Below are 23059 nucleotides of genomic sequence, written 5' to 3'. Positions count from 1 at the left end.
GAGGTTAGAGGAGGAGGTAGGGAGGGAAACTCTGAAGTATTGTTTGGGGTTTAACTCTCCCTTCACAACAGTTCTTCCACAAACCACCTTCTGATTGCAGTGACTGCACCTATGCAACCGCCAATCACCTTCGCTGCTCTGCTGCCCTCACCTGGACACTTGCCTTCACACAAAGGAGGAAGGTGTCTCCCAGAAATCCACCTTCAGGTCGCAGTGACTGCACCTATGCAAATGTTACCTGCAACCGCCAATCACTTTCGCCACTCTGCTGCCCTCACCTGGACACTTGCCTCCACACGAAGAAGGAAGGTGTCTCCCTGAAATCCATCTTCTGGTTGCAGTGACTGTACCTATGCAAATGTTACCTGCAACCGCCAATCACCTCCGCCGCTCTGTTGCCCTCACCTGGACACTTACCTCGACACAAAGAAGGAAGGTGTCTCCCGGAAATCCATCTACTGATCGGAGTTATTGCACCTATGCAAATGTTATCTGTAACCGCCAATCACCTTTGCTGCTCTGCTGCCCTCACCTGAACACTTGCCTCCACACAAAGAAGGAAGGTGTCTCCCAGAAATCCATCTTCTGGTCGCAGTGACTGCACCTATGCAAATGTTACCTTCAACCATCAATCACCTTTGCCATTCTGTGTCGAGGCAAGTGGCCAAGTGAGGGCGGCAAAGAAGGAAGGTGTCTCCCAGAAATCCACCTTCTGGTCGCAGTGACTGCACCTATGCAAATGTTACCTTCAACCGCCAATCACATTTGCTGCTCTGCTGCCCTCATCTGGACACTTGCCTTCACACGAAGAAGGAAGGTGTCTCCCGGAAATCCATCCACTGATCGGAGTGATTGCATCTGTGCAAATGTTACCTGCAACCACCAATCACCTTTGCCGCTCTGCTGCCCTCATCTGGACACTTGTCTTGACAAGAAGAAGGATGGTGTCTCCTGAAAACTCATCTTCTGGTTGCAGTGATTGCATCTGTGCAAATGTTACCTGCAACCGCCAATCACCTTTGCTGCTCTGCTGCCCTCACCTGGACACTTGCCTTCACACAAAGGAGGAACATGTCTCTCAGAAATCCACCTTCTGATCGGAGTGACTACACCAATGCAAATATTACCTGCAACTGCCAATCACCTTTGCTGCTCTACTGCCTCACCTGAACACTTGAATCCACAAGAAGAAGGATGGTGTCTCCCTGAAATCCATCTTCTGGTTGCAGTGACTGCACCTATTCAAATGTTACCTGCAACTTTTTTAAATTTTTTAAAATACTTTTCCAATTCAATCAAATCAAATCCAATTCAGAGTCTCAACAAGTTGAGACATTTCAGATCCAGGCTGATAAGACAGGGCGAGCGACCAAAATCACCCTGTCTTGGGCCTGACCTACATGAGCCAAGCTGATTGGAGAAGTGGGAGGTTCCTCCTCCAAGACTTGAGCTTATTTGCATCTTAGCCAAAAGGCCAAGATGCCACTTTTAAAAATTGCTTCATATGAAACATATGAAGCTTCAGTGTAACCTAATGACCTCAACCAAGTGCAGCATCCAATGTTACCTGCAACTGCCAATCACCTTTGCGGCACTGCTGCCCTCGCCTGGGTACTTGCCTCCACACGAAGAAGGAAGGTGTCTCCCAGAAATCCATCTTTTGGTAGCAGTGACTGTACCTATGCAAATGTTATCTGCAACCACCAATCACCTTTGCCGCATTGCTGCCCTCACCTGGACACTTGTCTCAACAAGAAGAAGGACGGTGTCTCCTGGAAACTCATCTTCTGGTTGCAGTGACTGCACCTATGCAAATGTTACCTGCAACCGCCAATCACCTTTGCCCACTCTGCTGCCCTCACCTGGGTACCTGCCTTCACACGAAGAAGGAAGGTGTCTCCCAGAAATCCACCTTCTGGCCACAGTGACTGCACCAATGCAAATATTACCTACAACTTTTTTTTATACTTTTCCAATTCAATCAAATCAAGTCTAATTCAGAGTCTCAACAAGTTGAGACAGTTCCGATCCAGGCTGACAAGGCAGGGCATGCAATCCTCTACCCTGTCTTGGGCCTGATCTGCATGAGCCAAGCTGATTGGAGGAGGGGCAGCACTTCCTCCTCCAAGACTTGATCTCGTTTGCATATTCACCAAAAGGCTGAGATACCGCTTTTAACAATTGCTTCATATGAATCATAGGAAGCTTCAATGTAACCTAATGACCTCAACCAAGTGCAGCCTCCAATCCATACTACACTTGATCTTAGCCAAAAGGCCGAGAAGCGATTACCTACAACTTTCTTTTTACTGCCAATCACCTTTGCTGCTCTGCTGCCCTCACCTGGACACTTGCCTCAACACAAAGAAGGAAGGAGTCTCCCGGAAATCCATTTTCTGGTTGCAGTGACTGTACCTATGCAAATGTTATCTGCAACCGCCAATCACCTTTGCAGCACTGCTGCCCTCGCCTGGGTACTTGCCTTCACACGAAGAAGGAAGGTGTCTCCCAGAAATCCACCTTCTGGTTTCAGTGACTGCACCTGTGCAAATATTACCTACAACTTTTTTTTTTATTTCAAAAATATACTTTATTCACAATAAAAAACTTTCAAATAAGACATTTCAAATGACAGATCCAATGGTTACAAACAGTTCAATAGAAATCATAGAAATCATAGAAACCCTACAGTGCAGAAGGAGGCCATTCGGCCCATCGAGTCTGCACCGACCACAATCCCACCCAGGCCCTACCCCCGCATATTTACCCGCTAATCCATCTAACCTACACATCTCAGGGGCAATTTTAACCTGGCCAATCAACCTAACCCGCACATCTTTGGATAGATGAATCATTTTTACCCTACAGTACAGTGCTTATTTACAAAAACATTACATTCAATACATTTCATTCCTTAAAACTATGTACATACGTCATCCGAGTTTACTGTGTGCCGTTATTTTTCAGGTTGGCACACAGTTATGCAGGCCGAGGGTATTCTGCAGTTACCCGGCCCTCGGTCTGCCTCGGTTGAGACGCTTTACACGGTGGCCTTTCCCCATTGTGCCTTTGCGGCGGCTGCCCCAAGCTTGAGCGCGTCCCTGAGCACGTAGTCCTGGACCTTGGAATGTGCCAGTCTGCAACACTCGGTCGAGGACAATTCTTTCAGCTGGAAGATCAGCAAGTTTCGGGCGGACCAAAGCGCGTCCTTCACCGAGTTGATGACCCTCCAGCAGCAGTTGATATTTGTCTTGGTGTGTGTCCCCGGAAACAGCCCGTAGAGCACAGAGTCCTGCATCACCGAGCTGCTCGGGACGAACCGCGACAAATACCACTGCATCTCACTCCAGACCTTCTCACTACTGCCAATCACCTTTGCTGCTCTGCTGCCCTCACCTGGACACTTGTCTCAACATGAAGAAGGACGATGTCTCCCTGAAATCCATCTTCTGGATGCAGTGACTGCACCTCTGCAAATGTTACCTTCAACCACCAATCACCTTCACCGCTCTGCTGCCCTCACCTGGACACTTGCCTCGACATGAAGAAGGAAGGTATCTCCTGGAAATCCACCTTCTAGTCGCAGTGACTGCACCTATGCAAATGGATGCATATTGGTAGTTATTAATTAAATTCAGCTCAATTGAAGTTAAAGCCACAATATACAGCTTATTGGTATGTGCATAAGCATTCTGCATATAACAGATAAAGCTTGATCTTGGTTTCAGATAAAGCTCGGCACAACATCGTGGGCCGAAGGGCCTGTTCTGTGCTGTACTTTTCTATCTAACAGTTTTTATCCAAGCGAGCTACTGGAGAAATGGTGTTTCTCATAGACCCACTTCAGCTTGAGATAATAGCAGTTGCATAAAATTATCTCAGTAAATGTCCTTGCCTAATATAGAGACATTTGTAGCACAGAGTGAGGCCATTCGGCACATTAAATCTATGCCTGCTCTCTGGAGAGCAATTCAGTGAGTCCCACTCCCTTGCTTGGTCCCTTTTAATTCCTTCAACTCTCTGTCCAATTTCCTTTTGAAGTCATCGATTGTGCAACCACCATCCTTGTGGGTAGTGTGTCATTACCACTTGCTGCATAAAAAAGTTCTTTCTCACATTCCCCCTGATCTCTTGCCCAAATCCTCATCTGTATCCCCTAGTCCTTGTACTAGCAGCTAATGGGGACTTTTTTCCTTGTCTATCTTATCCAAACCTACCATATCAAATTCTCCTCAATCTCCTTTGCTCCAGAAAAGCAAACCCAGCTTTTCCAACTCAATCTTCGAACTAAAATTCCCCATTTCTGGCACCATTCTGGTAAATCTTTTCTGCACCTTCTCAAGGCCACTCAAATCCTTCCTAAATTATGGTGACCAGAACAGAATATAATATTTCAGTTGGGTGAAGCCTAACCAAAGGTTCAGCCTAACTTGCTTGTTTTTCTAGTCATTGCCTCTGTTTGTGAAACCTCAGGTCCCATACGCTTTGCTAATCACTCAATATGTCCCCAAATGCCTCTGTTTCTGCACACTTCTTAGAATTGTGCCATTTAATTGCCTATATTGCCTCTCCCTACTGCTTCTACCGAAATGCATCATCTCTCAATTCTCACTTCGAGATGTTGAAACTGCTTAATTTTACTGAGCTCATTGGGGTGTTTAGCTGTCAGGAACCTACCCAGGAGGGCAGTGATAGAATTACTTGGGAGAACAAATGGACATGCACCAAGCATGGAGGGTTGAGTTGACAATGATGGTGGCGGGAGTGGAGGGGATGTCAGAAATTCAGTTAAGAAAGTAAAGACACGTTCTATAGAGATCTGGTAAGGAAGTCTGATATAGAACATAAGCATTCTCTCTTTATGTTTAGTGCTGACTGCTTTCCGAGTAATTACAAGTCAAAGGAGTATTTAACCTCCAATAGGGATATCGTGAATTGTATTATAAAGAACATCATAGAACCATAGAAAATTACAGCTCAGAAACAGGCCGTTTGGCCCTTCTTGTCTGTGCTGAACCATTTTTTGCCTAGTCCCACTGACCTGCACTTGGACCATATCCCTCCACACCCCTCTCATCCATGAACCCGTCCAAGTTTTTCTTAAATGTTAAAAGTGACCCGCTTTTAAGTGGCATTTACCACTTTATTCGGTAGCTCATTTCACACTCCCACCACCCTCTGTGTGAAGAAGCCATGAAATTGGCAAAAGTATATTTCAAATTTTATCTTGTTTCTCTGACCAATAAATTAGCTCGTTGATTTATAATTGGATGTATCTCAGTACAATGTCAATCAGCATATTGGAGCACATAAGATTAATATAGCTGACCTGAGTAGCATGAAGTTTCATCCTAGTCAGGGCGTCTCAAATTTATGTTTAAATATTGGGTGGAGAAGTTAAACTATTGAACATAGGGACATTGAGTAATTGAGTGCCAGTAATAGAATCATAGAATCATAGAAACCCTACAGTACAGAAAGAGGCCATTCGGCCCATCGAGTCTGCACCGACCACAATCCCACCCAGGCCCTACCCCCATATCCCAATATATTTACCTACTAATCCCTCTGACCTACACATCTCAGGACACGAAGGGCAATTTTTAGCATGACCAATCAACCTAACCCGCACATCTTTGGACTGTGGGAGGAAACGGAGCACCCGGAGTAATGCTGAACACAGTGAAATATATAATTCAGATATAAATTGTGACACTCACTAATGCTGCAGGAGCACCATAACCAAGCAGTATTGCAAGAACATCTGTACCGAACAATATCGCTGGATCAGATACATAGAACAATAATGTCGGACAAGATGCAGGGAACAATCTTGTAGGACTAACTGTACAGACCAACTATGCAGAGATGTGTCGCAGGACCAGCCGTACAGAGCATTGTTGCAGGACCACGTACAGAGGAATTCCCATCAACCCTAGAGCCTTTAGAAATTGCACCTGGAGTACTGTGTGCAGTTTTGGTCTCCTTACCAAAGGAAGGATATAATTGCCAGAGTGAGAGTGCAACAAAGGTTCAGCAAACCTGAGATGGTGGGATTATTCTATCAAGAGAGATTCAGGAGACAGGTCCTATATTTGTTCAAGTTTGGGAAAATGATAGGTGTGATTACATTGAAACTTACAAAATTCTCACAGGGTTTGACAGGATAGTTTTTTGAAAGATGCTTCCCCTGGTTGGGGGTTTAGAACCAGGGGCACAGAATGACATTTAGGTCTCAGATGAGAAGGAATTTCATCGTGCAGGGGGTGGTAAATCTATGCAATCCTCTACCCCAGGGGTCTGAATTGAGCATATTCAAGACAGGGATATGGGGATAGAACATAGAACAATACAGCACAGTACAGGCCCTTCGTCCCACGATGTTGTGCCGAGCTTTGTCCGAAACCAAGATCAAGCTATCCCACTCCCTATCATTCTGGTGTGCTCCATGTGCCTATCCAATAACCGCTTGAAAGTTCCTAAAGTGTCCAACTCCACTATCACAGTAGGCGGTCCATTCCACACCCCAACCACTCTCTGAGTAAAGAACCTACCTCGTACATCCCTCCTATATCTCCCACCATGAACCTTATAGTTATGCCCCCTAGTAACAGCTACATTCACCCAAGGAAATAGTCTCTGAACGTCCACTCTATCTATCCACCTCATCATCTTATAAACCTCTATTAAGTCGCCTCTCATCCTCCTCCGCTCGAAAGAGAAAAACCCTAGCTCCCTCAACCTTTCCTCATAAGACCTACCCACCAAACCAGGCAGCATCCCGGTAAATCTCCTCTGCACTCTCTCCAATGCTTCCACATCCGTCTTATAGTGAGGTGACCAGAACTGCACACAATATTCCAAATGTGATCTCACCAAGGTCCTGGACAGTTGCAGCATAACCCCATGGCTCTTAAACACAAACCCCCTGTTAATAAACACTAACACACTATAGGCCTTCTTCATGGCTCTATCCACTTGAGTGGCAACCTTCAGAGATCTGTGGATATGAACCCCAAGATCTCTCTGTTCCTCCACATTCCTCAGAACCCTGCCGTTGACCCTGTAATCCGCATTCAAATTTGTCCTACCAAAATGAATAACCTTGCACTTAAACTCCATCTGCCATTTTTCGGCCTAGCTCTGCATCCTATCAATGTCTCTTTGCAGTATACAACAGCCCTCACCTCATCCACTACTCCACCAATCTTGGTGTCATCAGCAAATTTACTGACCCACCCTTCAGCCCCCTCCTCCAAGTCATTGATAAAAATCACAAATAATAGAGGACCCAGCACTGATCCCTGTGGTACACCGCTGGTAACTGGTCTCCAGTCTGAAAATTTTCCATCCACCACCACCCTCTGTCTTCTATGAGATAGCCAGTTACTTATCCAATCAGCCAAATTTCCCTTTATCCCACACCTCCTTACTTTCTTCATGAGCCGACCATGGGGAACCTTATCAAACGCCTTACTAAAATCCATGTATACGACATCAACTGCTCTATCTTCATCTACACACTTAGTTACCTCCTCAAAGAATTCAATCAAATTTGTGAGACAAGACTTACCCTTCACAAATCCATGTTGACTATCACGGATTAAGCTGCATCTTTCCAAATGGTCATAAATCCTATCCCTCAGGACCTTTTCCATTAACTTACCGACCACCGAAGTAAGACTAACCGGCCTATAATTACCAGGGTCATTCCTATTTCCTTTCTTGAACAGAGGAACAACATTCGCCACTCTCCAGTCCTCTGGCACTATCCCCGTGGACAGTGATGACCCAAAGATCAAAGCCAAAGGCTCCGCAATCTCATCCCTTGCCTCCCAAAGAATCCTAGGATATATCCCATCTGGCCCAGGGGACTTACCGACCCTCAGGTTTTTCAAAATTGCTAATACACCTTCCCTCAGAACATCAACTCCTCCAGCCTACCAGCCTGTATCCCATTCTCATCCTCAAAAAATAGTGTGGAAAAATAACATTGACATTGAAGATATGTCATGATCTTGTTGAATGGCAAAGCACGCTTGAGGGGTCAAATGATCTACTGATACTCCTATTTTCCAAGTTCATCTGTGTGCTTGCTGACTTGCATGACTCTAGGATAAACGAAGCCATGATTATTAAGTTCCATTCCTTGTTTTTACTCTTATGTGAGGAATAAAAGAATGACAAGGGTGAGGTTAGGGCCGGTCAAGGACAGTAGTGGGAACTTGTGTATGGAGTCAGTAGAGATAGGCGAGGTGATGAATGAATACTTTTCTTCAGTGTTCACCAAGGAGAGGGGCCATGTTTTTGAGGAAGAGAAGGTGTTACAGGCTAATAGGCTGGAGGAAATAGATGTTCGGAGGGAGGATGTACTGGCAGTTCTGAATAAACTGAAGGTTGATAAGTCCCCTGGGCCTGATGAAATATATCCGAGGATTCTTTGGGAGGCAAGGGATGAGATTGCAGAGCCTTTGGCTTTGATCTTTGGGTCCTCACTGTCCTCGGGTATGGTGCCAGAGGACTGGAGAGTGGCGAATGTTGTTCCTCTGTTTAAGAAAGGGAATAGAAATGACCCTGGTAATTATGGACCGGTTAGTCTTTCTTCGGTGGTTGGTAAATTGATGGAAAAGGTCCTTAGGGATGGGATTTATGACCATTTAGAAAGATGCGGATTAATCCGGGATAGTCAGCACGGATCTGTGAAGGGCAAGTCATGCCTCACAAATTTGATAGAATTTTTTGAGGAGGTAACTAAGTGTGTTGATGAAGGTAGGGCAGTTGATGTCATATACATGGATTTTAGTAAGGCGTTTGATAAGGTCCCCCATGGTCGGCTTATGATGAAAGTAAGGAGGTGTGGGATAGAGGGAAAGTTGGCCGATTGGATAGGTAACTGGCTATCTGATCGAAGACAGAGGGTGGTGGTGGATGGAAAATTTTCAGACTTGAGGCAGGTTGCTAGCGGAGTGCCACAGGGATCAGTGCTTGGTCCTCTGCTCTTTGTGATTTTTATTAATGACTTAGAGGAGGGGGCTGAAGGGTGGATCAGTAAATTTGCTGATGACACCAAGATTGGTGGAGTAGTGGATGAAGTGGAGGGCTGTTGTAGGCTGCAAAGATACATAGATAGGATGCAAAGCTGGGCTGAAAAATGGCAAATGGAGTTTAACCCTGATAAATGTGAGGTGATTCATTTTGGTAGGACTAATTTAAATATGGATTACAGGGCCAAAGATAGGGTTCTGAAGACTGTGGAGGAACAGAGAGATCTTGGGGTCCATATCCACAGATCTCTAAAGGTTGCCACTCAAGTGGATAGAGCTGTGAAGAAGGTCTATAGTGTGTTAGCTTTTATTAACAGGGGGTTGGAGTTTAAGAGCCGTGGGGTTATGCTGCAACTGTACGGGACCTTGGTGAGACCACATTTGGAATATTGTGTGCGGTTCTGGTCACCTCACTATAAGAAGGATGTGGAAGCGCTGGAAAGAGTGCAGAGGAGATTTACCAGGATGCTGCCTGGTTTGGAGGGGAGGTCTTATGAGGAAAGGTTGAGGGAGCTAGGGCTGTTCTCTCTGGAGCGGAGGAGGCTGAGGGGAGACTTAATAGAGGTTTATAAAATGATGAAGGGGATAGATAGAGTGAACGTTCAAAGACTATTTCCTCGGGTGGATGGAGCTATTACAAGGGGGCGTAACTATAGGGTTCGTGGTGGGAGATACAGGAAGGATATCAGAGGTAGGTTCTTTACGCAGAGAGTGGTTGGGGTGTGGAATGGACTGCCTGCAGTGGGCGGCACGGTAGCACCGGGCGGCACGGTAGCACAGTGGTTAGCACTGCTGCTTCACAGCTCCAGGGACCTGGGTTCGATTCCCGGCTTGGGTCACTGTCTGTGTGGAGTTTGCACAAGAGTTGTCAGGGAGAAAATCGGACCTCTCAGGGACAAAGGAGGGGAATTATGCTTAGAACCCAAGGGAATAGGGGAGATCCTAAATGAATACTTTGCATCGGTATTCACAAAGGAGAGGGGCGTGTTAACCGGGAGTGTCTCGGAGAGAGGTGTTGACCCGTTAGAGAAAATCTCCATTACAAGAGAGGAAGTGTTAGGTTTTTTAGGGAACATTAAAACTGACAAAGCCCCAGGGCCTGATGGCATCTATCCTCGACTGCTCAGGGAGACGAGAGATGAAATTGCTGGGCCTCTGACGGAAATCTTTGTCGCATCTTTGGACACGGGTGAGGTCCCTGAGGATTGGAGGATAGCGAATGTGGTCCCGTTGTTTAAGAAGGGTAGCAGGGATAACCCAGGAAATTATAGGCCGGTGAGCTTGACGTCCGTGGTAGGGAAGTTGTTGGAGAGGATTCTTAGAGACAGGATGTATGTGCATTTAGAACGGAACAATCTCATTAGTGACAGACAGCATGGTTTTGTAAGAGGGAGATCGTGCCTTACAATTTTTGGTGGAGTTTTTTGAGGAAGTGACAAAAACGGTTGATGAAGGAAGGGCCGTGGATGTCGTCTATATGGATTTCAGTAAGGCATTTGACAAAGTCCCACATGGCAGGTTGGTTAAGAAGGTTAAGGCTCATGGGATACAAGGGGAAGTGGCTAGATGGGTGGAGAACTGGCTTGACCATAGGAGACAGAGGGTAGTGGTCGAAGGGTCTTTTTCCGGCTGGAGGTCTGTGACCAGTGGTGTTCCGCAGGGCTCTGTACTGGGACCTCTGCTATTTGTGATATATATAAATGATTTGGAAGAAGGTGTAACTGGTGTAATCAGCAAGTTTGCGGATGACACGAAGATGGCTGGAATTGCGGATAGCGAAGAGCATTGTCGGGCAATACAGCAGGATATAGATAGGCTGGAAAATTGGGCGGAGAGGTGGCAGATGGAGTTTAATCCAGATAAATGCGAAGTGATGCATTTTGGAAGAAATAATGTAGGGAGGAGTTATACAATAAATGGCAGAGTCATCAGGAGTATAGAAACACAGAGGGACCTAGGTGTGCAAGTCCACAAATCCTTGAAGGTGGCAACACAGGTGGAGAAGGTGGTGAAGAAGGCATATGGTATGCTTGCCTTTATAGGACGGGGTATAGAGTATAAAAGCTGGAGTCTGATGATGCAGCTGTATAGAACGCTGGTTAGGCCACATTTGGAGTACTGCGTCCAGTTCTGGTCGCCGCACTACCAGAAGGACGTGGAGGCATTGGAGAGAGTGCAGAGAAGGTTTACCAGGATGTTGCCTGGTATGGAGGGTCTTAGCTATGAGGAGAGATTGGGTAGACTGGGGTTGTTCTCCTTGGAAAGACGGAGAATGAGGGGAGATCTAATAGAGGTATACAAGATTATGAAGGGTATAGATAGGGTGAACAGTGGGAAGCTTTTTCCCAGGTTGGAGGTGACGATCACGAGGGGTGACGGGCTCAAGGTGAGAGGGGCGAAGTATAACTCAGACATCAGAGGGACGTTTTTTACACAGAGGGTGGTGGAGGCCTGGAATGCGCTGCCAAGTAAGGTGGTGGAGGCAGGCACGCTGACATCGTTTAAGACTTACCTGGATAGTCACATGAGCAGCCTGGGAATGGAGGGATACAAACGATTGGTCTAGTTGGACCAAGGAGCGGCACAGGTTTGGAGGGCTGAAGGGCTTGTTTCCTGTGCTGTACTGTTCTTTGTTCTTTGTTCGTGTCTGCGTGGGTTTCCTCCAGGTGCTCCGGTTTCCTCCCACAGTCCAAAGATGTGCGGGTTAGGTTGATTGGCCATGCTAAAAATTTCCCTTAGTGTCCTGGGATGCGTAGGTTAGAGGGATTAGTGGGTGGATATGGGGGTAGAGCCTGGGTGGGATTGCGGTCGGTGCAGACTCGATGGGCCGAATGACCTCTTTCTGTACTGTAGGGTTTCTATGATTTCTATGATAGTGGAGTCAGACACATCGTTACAGAGAAGCTTGTGATGCTCTATCCTCAAGTCTACACAATCCCATCTATACTTCCCCTCCGTAACTAGCAGGGCAAGGGTCGTGAGAAGCAGCAAGAAAATCATCCTATCACTTAACTAATAACCCGCGCAACCGTTATACAATGGTCCAAAGGCTATACCACCCGCGCGCCACTGCCCGCGAACCCGTTCAGCTTGCTTGGAGGTCAACCGTCTCGCATATCTGTGAATTAAGCACACTACACAATTTTAACTTCATAGGGCCCTTCCATTTTGGGGCGAACCCAGGTTTGTCAAGTAGTGCTTTGACTAGGACACAACTTACCGCCCGTCAGGGAGCATTTCAAGCTCTCTCTCCCTGTGTCTCTTTGTTCCGGATTGTCTTTTACCAATTTGCGCATCCCTTTTAGTTGGGTGCTTAGTTCCAAAACATATCTCCTGAATTCATCTTTTAGTGAACCTACATCATCGCTCATTCTGTCATTAATTTCATAAGGGGTTAATCCGGTTGTCCGGTTTGTGGTAACTCTTAGCCTCACCAGTATAGTGGGCAATATCTCTGTCCACAATTTCCCGATATCTGTATGGCTTTAGCTGGTACATTATACATTTAACTACACACCCCCCTTCCATAGTAAGCTTAGTGTGAATTAAATAACACTTGACACTGGTTTTTTGGCTGCAGTTGGACATCCATTCATTTGTATATAATCTCATCAAAAGACATCGCATTCCCCATTAAAATCACATACCATACAGCTCCAATCTTTATATAAGATTATATAAGTCCAAAGATGTGCAGGTTAGGTTGATTGGCCAGGTTAAAAAAAAAAATTGCCCCTGAGATGCGTGGGATTAGCGGGTAAATATGTGGGGGTAGGGCCTGGGTGGGATTGTGGTCGGTGCAGACTCGATGGGCCGAATGGCCTCCTTCTGCACTGTAGGGTTTTTTATAATTTCTATGATTTCTATGATAATGTACGCCGACATTATCTCTAATTTAATTATTTGTATGGTGAGGAAAACAGGAAGCTCCTACAGAATTATGTTTTATCAATACACAATATATAATATATAACTATATTCTACAAAATTGGTGAAGGCTTTTCAGGATTTTATTTTCGGGTCTACATAGCAGTGGTATACTGCATAATAAAAATAATCAAGCGGCAGTTGTATCATACCACTTTACACAGCAAAACCGTAATATCCAAACCCTTTTTAATTCAAGCCGTTTCCAATTTTAAACTGAGCTCCAGATCAACCCCCCCCCCCCCCCCCCCCCCAACTCGAGGAAAACAACAGGCGCCAAATCAAAACCAAAGTAGGTACAACTAGTTAATTAATCAGAAACATTTTGGTTTGATTTTAACTGGCTAGATTTTAAGCTTGACAGTGCTCAATATTTGGCAAACTTTGAACAATAGATAGCACATAAAATTCCAACGGCAGTACATAATTTAAACAGGTTATAGAATATTAAACTCTTAGACATTTGTAAAGGCAATTTGCATTGGCGACTAAGATTTAATTGATTAATCTCCTGCTGGAACTTGAAATAAGCAGAATTACGATTCATTTCACTATCTTAAAATATTTTAAACTGACTCATAGACAGTACATTTACCACATTCTTTTGTTCTTGCTTATCTACTTTCCCATAAAATTACTTATTTTCTTCTCCCAATTGTCAACTAACTCTCTCATAATCTTCACTTTAAGACAAAGGAGAGAGCACATGGTTCCCTCCAAGGTTTAAATCCTTTCTTAACAAAGATCAAACACAGGTTTATTCAAAATTCAAATTGGCTATTTCAAACTTCAATTTATGTACTTCGATTTTGAAATTTCAATTTAGCTTCCAATTTTATTTAAACTCTGTATCAAACCCACTGTTATAAAATCACAACAAAGCAAACAACTTTGTAAACACACATAGACACACATGGAAGCTTCCAACACTCATTCAAAGTTAACATCGTAAACTGAGATGTAAGTAAAACATTTTTAAAAATACAGAACTTGGCTTAAGACAGTCAGTTTTATTCTTCTTTCTTCCAAACTGTAATTACACTCAAAACAGAAGTAAATTCAAGAAATCTTATCACTTTAATCTTTAACAGTTTTTAACACCTCCCCAGCTCTCCTGAGGCTAAACTAAGGTCATTTACTACCCGCAATAAACACTCCACAAGAACAAACAAAGGCTTCAACAATTCCTGCTCTCAATTTAATACAACAACCACCACCTACATTCGACTAGCAACCAGATCACACAAATACACTGAAATACAAAAACTAAGATCTCTCCTATCCACCTCCAGGTATGCCATTAGCCCATTCTACCAATTCATCATAGTTCGGGGTACTGAGAATTCCCATTTTAAGGATTTTTTGGTGAACACTAAAGAATTCATCCTTAAAAGCCTGGATGAACGCTCGATCTCCTCAACCTGGGTTTCCTTGTCCTGAGCACTCCTGATATACCTGGAACAACCATTCCCTATATTCAGAAGCTCCTTCCCCTTTTAGCTGTTTCATTGTGGTCATTCTGCTCCAGTTAGTAGGAGCATTCTCTCCCACTCTCAGAATTTCTACCTTAAACTGGGCGAAGGGTGTCTGTTGGGCATAATCCTGTGCTAGAGGAGCAGCGGGTCCACCTGCTACCTGTCTCCACTTATCAGGCTGCCCTGACCAGTTGGTGTACGTCTCTCGGGTGTAATAGATGTCCTACCCAGATTGTGTCTAATTCTTCCCAGAATTTAATGTTTGCGCTTCTAGGTTGTAATTTACCCAGGAAAGTCATTATCTGCTGCCTCTCACCTGGGGTAAATGGTTCATAATTTACTTTTGGCTGCGCATCTGTTCCCCCTTGCGTTACTAGCACTAAGTTGTGTTCTAGCGCTTCCCACTCCTCTGGAGGAGCAGTTAGTCCCTGTTGTGTGGACTCATAAGGAGGTAGAGGAACGGTTTCCCCTCTCCATAGTTTTTCTTCTAATACTTGATTTTGTTTCTCCAGTTCCCTTACTCTGGATTCTAACTCCCTAATCCTTTCTTTATCCTCACTCTACTTCTTAGTAGAGGCGACTACTTGCTCAATTAGTCCAGCTAACTGATGTATTAACAATACTCCTATTTTCTTTGTAATGTTTCTCTTTTCTTTATCCAACCACTCATGTTGTTGGCCCAGAGGGTAGGATAAGTTCCACCCCCCTTTTCTCATCTGTTTAATGAATTTGTTCCTCTCAGTCATACATTCATTTATCAGGGATTCTGGAGGCCCCCACTGTCTTTATGCTTGTGATCCCGCCATAATACAGATAAGTTTTATACTCACCACCTGGAGCCTTCTATTCTCCCTTCTCGCTCCCCCACTCCTAGGCTGCTCTTATCGGAGTCCGGTGTTACCTGTCAGGGGTGATCAAATCCCTCCGTACCACCGCTTACACTATTAAGCTTACATTAAGCTTACTCTATTAAGCTTACACGATTAAGCCGGCTTCTACTCCGGTGGTCACTCAGACAGTCTCTCTTTCTCACTCACGTCTGAACATCACACCTCAGGCACCTTTTTCTCCAGTCTTTACACTCACTTCAGAATCCATAACAGACAAATGCCTCCTTGTCCTTATGTGTTCAGTTCAGATGTCTTTCACTCTCACACTCTCTCATCACATATGATCAGCCCACTGTAGTTTGACTCACCCTATTAGGTTCAGAACTCTATTCCAGTATCCAGGTTGTGGCCATTCAACCTGAGCCCGCAAACAGAGTCCCAGAAACAGATCCCGGAGGTCTCCCGGGTTTTGGCACCAAATGTAGTCGGTAAAAAATACCTCTGAGGCTGGTATGAGTCAAAATAGAGTAGGCTTTATTCTCACAAGCTTGCGGGAGAACTTGACCCCTTGAAAGCGGAAGCCCAAGTTCTCCCTGAACACAGAAAAATGGGGATATATATACAGCATGGCTTCTAATACTGGTCACGAATCAGCCCCAGACCAGTCACGACTCAGAAAAACAATTTACAACTGCTGGTCACGAAGCAAGCTTCCAGACCAACTACAAAAAATACATTGATAGCCTCTTGAACATAAACCACTGTATCTGGCATTCTCAACTCATGAAGCGCAGGTCTTCTGTTTCCTGTTCTTCCCGCGATTCCCCTTTGAAGTTCCGACGCTCTTCCAGCTGCCCCAGCGGGAGTTCCTCTTCAAACGGCCGTATCGCACTTCACACCTTGTAATGCTCTCTTCCATTTACATTTGCCACGCAAGCCCGTAGAAAAGGTAAGACTTGCATGTCTGCAAACACATTCACATTTACATTTACATTTGACTATTTATTGTTATAAGAATAAAAGTTAACCTGTATTAATGTCAGAAGCAGTATAAACAAGGGGATTAGCTATAATGAAGGGTTATGCTTTTGATACATTCTAAGTACAAAGTTCAACCTTTTAAGTACAAAATACATTACCCTTTCCCTTTAGGTACAAAATACATTGAGTACAAAAAACATTAACCCTTTCCCTTCTTCAGTGGTGATGGGGCTTGTGGCTACTGTGGGGGCCGTGAGTGGGATAACCTTATTTAATTTCCAGTAGTCGACCGTTAACCTCCATGATCAATCTACCTTCTTCACAGGCCATATTGGTGCATTATTTGTGGATGCCACTCGTCTCAACACCCCCTGCTGTAATAGACTATCAATTACTTTGGCCACCTCTCCCTCTGCCTGTCTGGGGAAACCGTATTGTCTCTGTGGTTTCGGATCCGGCCCTTCAATTAACACCTCCCCAGGTATCTGGCCACAATCATGTTTATGCTGCGCAAACACCCCATTGTTTCTTTGAAGCACCTCCCTGATGGCTGGATCACTGCTAATCGTTAAGGGATCAAACCAGAATTCCCCTATTGTGCTAATCCTATTAGCATATGTCCCGACTGGAATGATTGATGGCGCTCTGCTAATTGTAGCCATCTGCCAAATGCATCGATTAGCTGGATCGAATGAAAGATTACATTTATTCATGTAATCGGACCCAAGGATGTGTTCAGCGTTTGGGGGAAGGTCAACTAACACCACCAGATGGTCACACGCCATGCTACCGAGGCAGACCTGTACAGGGGCTGTAATGCGTCCCTCCTGCATGTGTCCTGTGAATCCACTGAGTGTAATTGTGCCCGCAGTTGGCCAAGGGATGTCTGTTTTTAATTTTGATACATTCAGGGTAGTTCGGGAGCCTCCGGTATCCCAAAGGAATTCTACGAGGTGGCCTCTTACCTCGCCGTTAACTAGGGGCTCCCTACGCTATCCCACCCTGTGCTACAGACACAGGTTGGGGAGGCCGGGCACCGTCAATCTAGGGTTCCATAGGCGGGGACGGTTGGATACAGTGATGGGCTCGTGCTTACGGTGTGCATGGGGTGACCGGGACCTTCTATCGGTGGTGGGCGGTGTTCTCTCTCGTACCTAGGAGCTGCCCTAACTGGTGGAGCCGGTGGAACTGGTAGTCTCGGGCAAAGTGTCCTGCCTGCCTGCATTTAAAATATGTCCCTCTATCTCTCCCCATAGAGCTGCTGTGTAAGGTGGAGCTGTACTTCTCTGGTGTTGGTGATCCCCTCTACCCTCGTTTCTCCATACTGGACCCTGGCTAGCCTTCAACGGAACCATTCTCGCCTCCCTTTCTGACCGTGACATTGGGGCTCCCTGAACTTCCTGTTCCCAGACTCGAGCTAAGCGTCGGAGAACCCATGCTTCATTGTGTGTGGTCTCTGCGGGGTCAAAATTAGCGCAGACTTTCTTGCCTTCCTCTGTGGTGTGCGAGACTAATGTCCGAGCCCATTTGGATGAATCAGCTTCATTTAATCTAGCCCAATCTAATTCCCCATATACTCCCGTGAAGTGGATCCATAAACGACCAGCAAAGGCAGTCGGATGTTCCCTTTTCCTCTGCCTACATTTATTTAACCCGTCTACAGGATCCCCTTTACTAAACCCTACCACGGTCAATATCGCTTCCTTCATTTCGTTTAAGGTTCCTTCACCGACATTTTGAGGGGCTGGCAGGGCAGACCGTACAGACTTGCTTAAACACATGACTATCAGTTTCACCTCTTCCCTTTCATCTAGCCCATGCATTATCTTCTGCTGCCTGACATCCTCAAAGAAACTGTGTGGATCAGCCGATGGCTCAAAGGTTGTGATTTTATTTGCGATTTCGGCCAATTGTGCCACTGTAACTGGGGTCGTGTATGTAACAGCTGGGCCCTGAGACTCTCCTACCTGACGTTCAGTTGTCACTGGGTGCATCGGCACTGGAGGTGAATCTGGGGGCGCGGTGGATATGACTTCCCCTGGGAAAGTTGTGGTGGACCCCAATCCTCGGTTCACGTAACGTAAAGTTTAGCATTCTCCATTAACTCTCCGCATTCTCTATCTCCTCTGCCTCTACTGCCCCGAAGGCGGCACGGTAGCACAGTGGTTAGCACTGCTGCTTCACAGCTCCAGGGTCCCAGGTTCAATTCCCGGCTCGGGTCACTGTCTGTGTGGAGTTTGCACATTCTCCTCGTGTCTGCGTGGGTTTCCTCCGGGTGCTCCGGTTTCCTCCCACAGTCCAAAGATGTGTGGGTTAGGTTGATTGGCCAGGTTAAAAATTGCCCCTTAGAGTCCTGAGATGTGTAGGTTAGTGGGATTAGCGGGTAAATATGTGGGGATAGGGCCTGGGTGGGATTGTGGTCGGTGCAGACTCGATGGGCCGAATGGCCTCCTTCTGCACTGTAGGGTTTCTATGATTCTATGATTCTACACATAAATCCGTTTTGAACCGATAATAGGGACACCAGCTGTGAAATTTCTCGCTGGCATTTGGAGTGGTCAGCGGTTTCCTGTCTCTGTTCTTTACTGGCTTGATGTAGCGCTTCTTTTGCCGCCTGCAGATCGGTGCACTTAGCTTCCAATCATGCTGCTGCCTGCTCGGCTTCACCTTTTGCCAAGACAGCACGCTGGGCGTCTTGGTAGCTCTCTCATACTGGATTTGAAAATTGCCCAGATGTAATAAATTTGCCTGGTTGGTTCTCTTTAATTCATCTACCTCTCTGTCCTTTTCAGCTCTTATCTGCTCTATCCTCTCCTGCTGTTGTTCCTTTAGTTTCTTAATCTCCTCCTCCTTTTCCTCCTGTGCCCGCTTCGATTCCTCCAGTTCCTTACAAACTGTGTTTAATTCCTTTTCTGTTCCTAGCAGCTGTCCTAAGCAGCTCACAATGGCAGTCGCTTTCTCACATTCGTCTGCCCGTTTTCCCTGAACTTTCCTCAGATCGTCCCAATACTTCTGCCCGAGGGACCCCGGTCCCGTCTCAGTATTGGCACAAGATTCTGCCCATAGGGGCCATCCTTTTTAATATATTCCCTGATTTTTGTTTCCCATATGGGACACTTTTCTGTCTCTGTGCTGTTTCCTGCCATCCTATATTCAACAACAAGGGGTAGGGAGTTGATCGGACTGCGGGTACAGCTTTGGGCTATGTTCCAGTCCTAATCCCTCCGGATTCTAATGTAAACCTATGGAGTTTACCCTATCCTCCTTGTTAGCAACAATTGTTCGCATGCACAATAAACAATTTCCCAAAAGCAGTTATTTGTCCAATAAGGAGTTTACACCTGTTGGCTCTGAGTTTTAAATAATCGTTCAATATAGATTCTGTGGGATTCGATATCGGAGCAACAAAGTTACTTCTTGTCGATGTCCCAGCGGAGTCGCCAATTGTTGTGCCTGCCGCACAGTCTGTTTTAACCCTTATACGATGGACAAAGAATTGCGAGTAGACGTCTTGTTAGTACAACCAATATTTATTCAAAACACTCAATCAATAATCACCCACCCAACCAACAATAAGTTATCTTACAGAAAATACTAAAGTTCAAGTCCAATACGAGACCTTGACTTAACCTTGCGTGACTGGCAAGTACCCAAGCAGATATTGGCCTTTATCTGTGCGTTGGTCTCGGTAGTCCTCTGCGTAGTCTGGTCCTTTGGTCTGGTCTGGCACTCTGGCTCTGGTCTTCCTTCCTTCTTGGGTGTGGTAGCTCTCCTCGTGCTGGTCGTTGCTGGCGACGGTCACCATAGTTGTAGCTCGTTCGTGGGGTCAGAGAGAGATTCTTGGTTGCGCAGCACCCTTTAAACCCCGTTAGGTTTCGTGCCCCTTTTGGCCATTGCCAATCAATCAATCAGGACTTGATCACCCTGATCGATAAAGTCCAATCAGGTGCTGCCACACCAATTTCTGGGCGTGTCCCCGACGGCCATGTCTGTAGGTGCTGGAGGCACATAGGTCACATACCTCCCTCCCAAATAAGGGGTCATGGTGCCCCTATGTCTGGTAAATAACCCAGTTTGACCAGAAAGTCCCTTTTTGTCCTGGAGGTGACCCATATCCTGTGTATTCAGTCGTCTGAGTTGCAGCCTGTTTATCTCTGTCTTTTAGGCGGCAGCCTGCTGTTTTAGTTTTTGCCCAATTGTCCCAGAGTGCTTTACAAATCACCATTTTAGGTGGCCCGTTTGGCTACAGAAGTGATTGCTTCAATGTGCTGCTTAACAGAACTTTATCCTCTAAAGTCTTCACAGTCATTTGTAGGCTATCGTTGTTGTGTCACCGGTGTGGTGTGTTTTCCACTGTCACTGTGCAGTTAAGTTTTACCTGCGTCATTTGATAATGTCTGTGTGATTTCCTGTGTGAACCTGAAACGGATCTTTAGAAAGTATATTAAATAACCACCTTGAGTAGACATTAAGCTTTTATAAAACATTCAACAGTGCTGCAATATAATTGGTGTGTGGCAGAGTTTTACTATTTTGGTTTCCTGTTTGTATTCTTGCATGAAATATATGTGTTTTTAGCAGCAGACAACAGTGATGCTATTGTGCCACCAAATGCTTCTACATACCTACAGGTTTTAAAATAAGAGGGCTAATTTCTTGAAAGAAAAATGATCGAGGACGATGTGATGGCTCACTATTTTGAGCCTAATGGTACTTTTAGTCCTTAAAATTTCTTGTGTTGTAATTTTTTTGAAGGTAACATATTGGCAAGGATGCTCCATGTAAACAATACATTACAGCTTCACTAGCCATGTCTAAAACAGTGCTGTTGTGGTGTTAGAAATGTCAATTGCATGGCATCCAACAATCATGGCAGAGCAGTTGGGCACACTTCACAGAATCATTACAGTGCATCACACATCACATTTGGCCCATCACACCTTCAGTGGCACTCCGAATGAGCAGTTCCCTTAGTGCCATTCACTTGCATTCTCCCTATAACCTTGCACATTCTTCCCTTTTAGATAACAACCTAATTCCCTTCTGAATTCTTTGATTGAGCTTCCCTCCTCCACACTCTCAGGCAGTGCAATACAGACCTTAACCACTCACTGTGTGAAAAAGATTTTTTCTCAAAATAGCTTTTGCTGCTTCTGCCAATTACTTTACAACTGTGTCCTCTCATTCTTGAACCTTTCACAAGTGGGAGTAGTTTCTCCCTGTCTACTCATCCAGACCCCTCATGATTTTCAAATTTTTGTTATCCTTTGTTATGTGATTCGAAGAAACTGTTTTATAACGTCATGTGCCTCTATGAGAAATCCTGCTTCTGCTGCTTTCCGTTGTTGAACTCTTGGATTAACTCATATTTAAACCATATTTTAATGTCTGTTTTAGGGCAGTGTGGAACACTGTATGATCGGTGTGATGATCTTGTCTGAACTTACACAGGAAATGAACATGGTACGCATGCAATTCTTATGATAACTTACATTTTTTAAGAGTTACTAGATGACGTTTCGTAGCTTTGTCAAGGTATGTCAAGATTAATTGCAGTATTCAAGCAACCTAGTAAGAACTGGACTAAAATGGGGAACAGGAGGAAGAGGAGGGAATATAGAAACAGTTAAGAGCGGGGTAAGAAAACATTTACAGGATTTTTCTCTCCATTAACAATATCATGTATTTTGATGAATTTTGTTTCAGTTTATGTCTTATCAGAACAATGATGGTGCTGCAACTGGAATTAATGCATCCCTTGTACAATATGGTCCTTCTTTCAGCAAAGTCAGACAGGGCTCGTTGTCTTCCCCAAAGGAATGAGCTTTCCTGTGCTTTCCTTTGCATAAGCTTCACATTCACATGGCAAAGGTCTGAGATCTACTCACTCACTCACTTTGGCCAGGAAAAGGAATGAAAATATTTTCTGATTTTAAAAAAAGTCAAATGTAGTCACTATTCAAGTTTATTTAAGCACCCTAGCATCAGCTGAATTGGTTCCGTGCACATTGTGTTGCAGGCTGATTCAACAAGACCACTATCCAAGCACCGAAGAATAGCTATCTCATTTCGTGATGTGTGTTTACGAGAAATTTTCACATTGGCCTGTACACTACTGAGGGAGGTAAGATAACATTCAGCCCAATAACTCGGGATATAAACTTAATTCACAAAATGTTTTAATGATGCACCATGCACTAATATCATAAACTGTTTATAACAACAATATAAAAGCAAATTACTGTAGAAGCTGGAATCTGAAACAAAACAGAAAATGATGGAAAATCTCAGCAGGTCTGACAGCATCTGTGGAGGCAGAATAGAGCCAACATTTTGACTCTGGATGACCGTTTGTTTATTACAGTTGGCTGCAGCCCCAAAGATATTTGGTTTTCTTCAGAGCATGGTGCAGTAACAATATTTTGTAACTTATCCATTATTTCACTAGCATCAAACAACCACAACTAAATTAATTGAAACAATCAGGTTTAAAACACCTAATATGTATTTGAGAGTTTATTCAGGTCCACTTGCAAGCAAACTAATGCTAGGTTAGGAGAGGAATTTGTTAGAGAAATGAATGTGGATCTCTCAGCCTCTCCCCAACATACAAAGTTTATTTTATTTAGCATACATTTCTTAAGTGTGTTTGTACTGTTTAAGATGTTCTCCAAACCATAAAATAAAGGAGAAATGAAATGCTGACCAGAAACTGAAAAGCAATCAATTTCTTCTGCTACTTAAATATTATGTTCTCGTTCCAAAATGGTGAACTGCAAAAGGAAAAAAAAATATTGTGATT

The 23059-nt window shown here is 44.7% G+C and overlaps 1 protein-coding gene and 1 pseudogene across 1 annotated transcript in view; one reads left to right on the top strand and one right to left on the bottom strand.

Annotated features, from left to right (window-relative positions):
- LOC144505369 (ran-binding protein 17-like) overlaps positions 1 to 23059 on the top strand; it is a 1005849-nt gene that overhangs the window by 111205 nt on the left and 871585 nt on the right. Inside the window, exons 6-7 of the mRNA XM_078231487.1 lie at positions 21655 to 21720; positions 22277 to 22381. Coding sequence (XP_078087613.1) covers positions 21655 to 21720; positions 22277 to 22381 — 171 coding nt within the window. The remainder of the gene's footprint in view (positions 1 to 21654; positions 21721 to 22276; positions 22382 to 23059) is intronic.
- Positions 2086 to 2289, bottom strand: LOC144505723 (U2 spliceosomal RNA; annotated as a pseudogene).

This window comes from Mustelus asterias, chromosome 16, assembly GCF_964213995.1.
Source record: "Mustelus asterias chromosome 16, sMusAst1.hap1.1, whole genome shotgun sequence".
NCBI classification, from domain to species: Eukaryota; Metazoa; Chordata; class Chondrichthyes; order Carcharhiniformes; family Triakidae; genus Mustelus; species Mustelus asterias.
The sequence above is the reverse complement of the archived record's forward strand: the minus strand, read 5'-3'. Positions and strand labels throughout refer to the sequence as shown.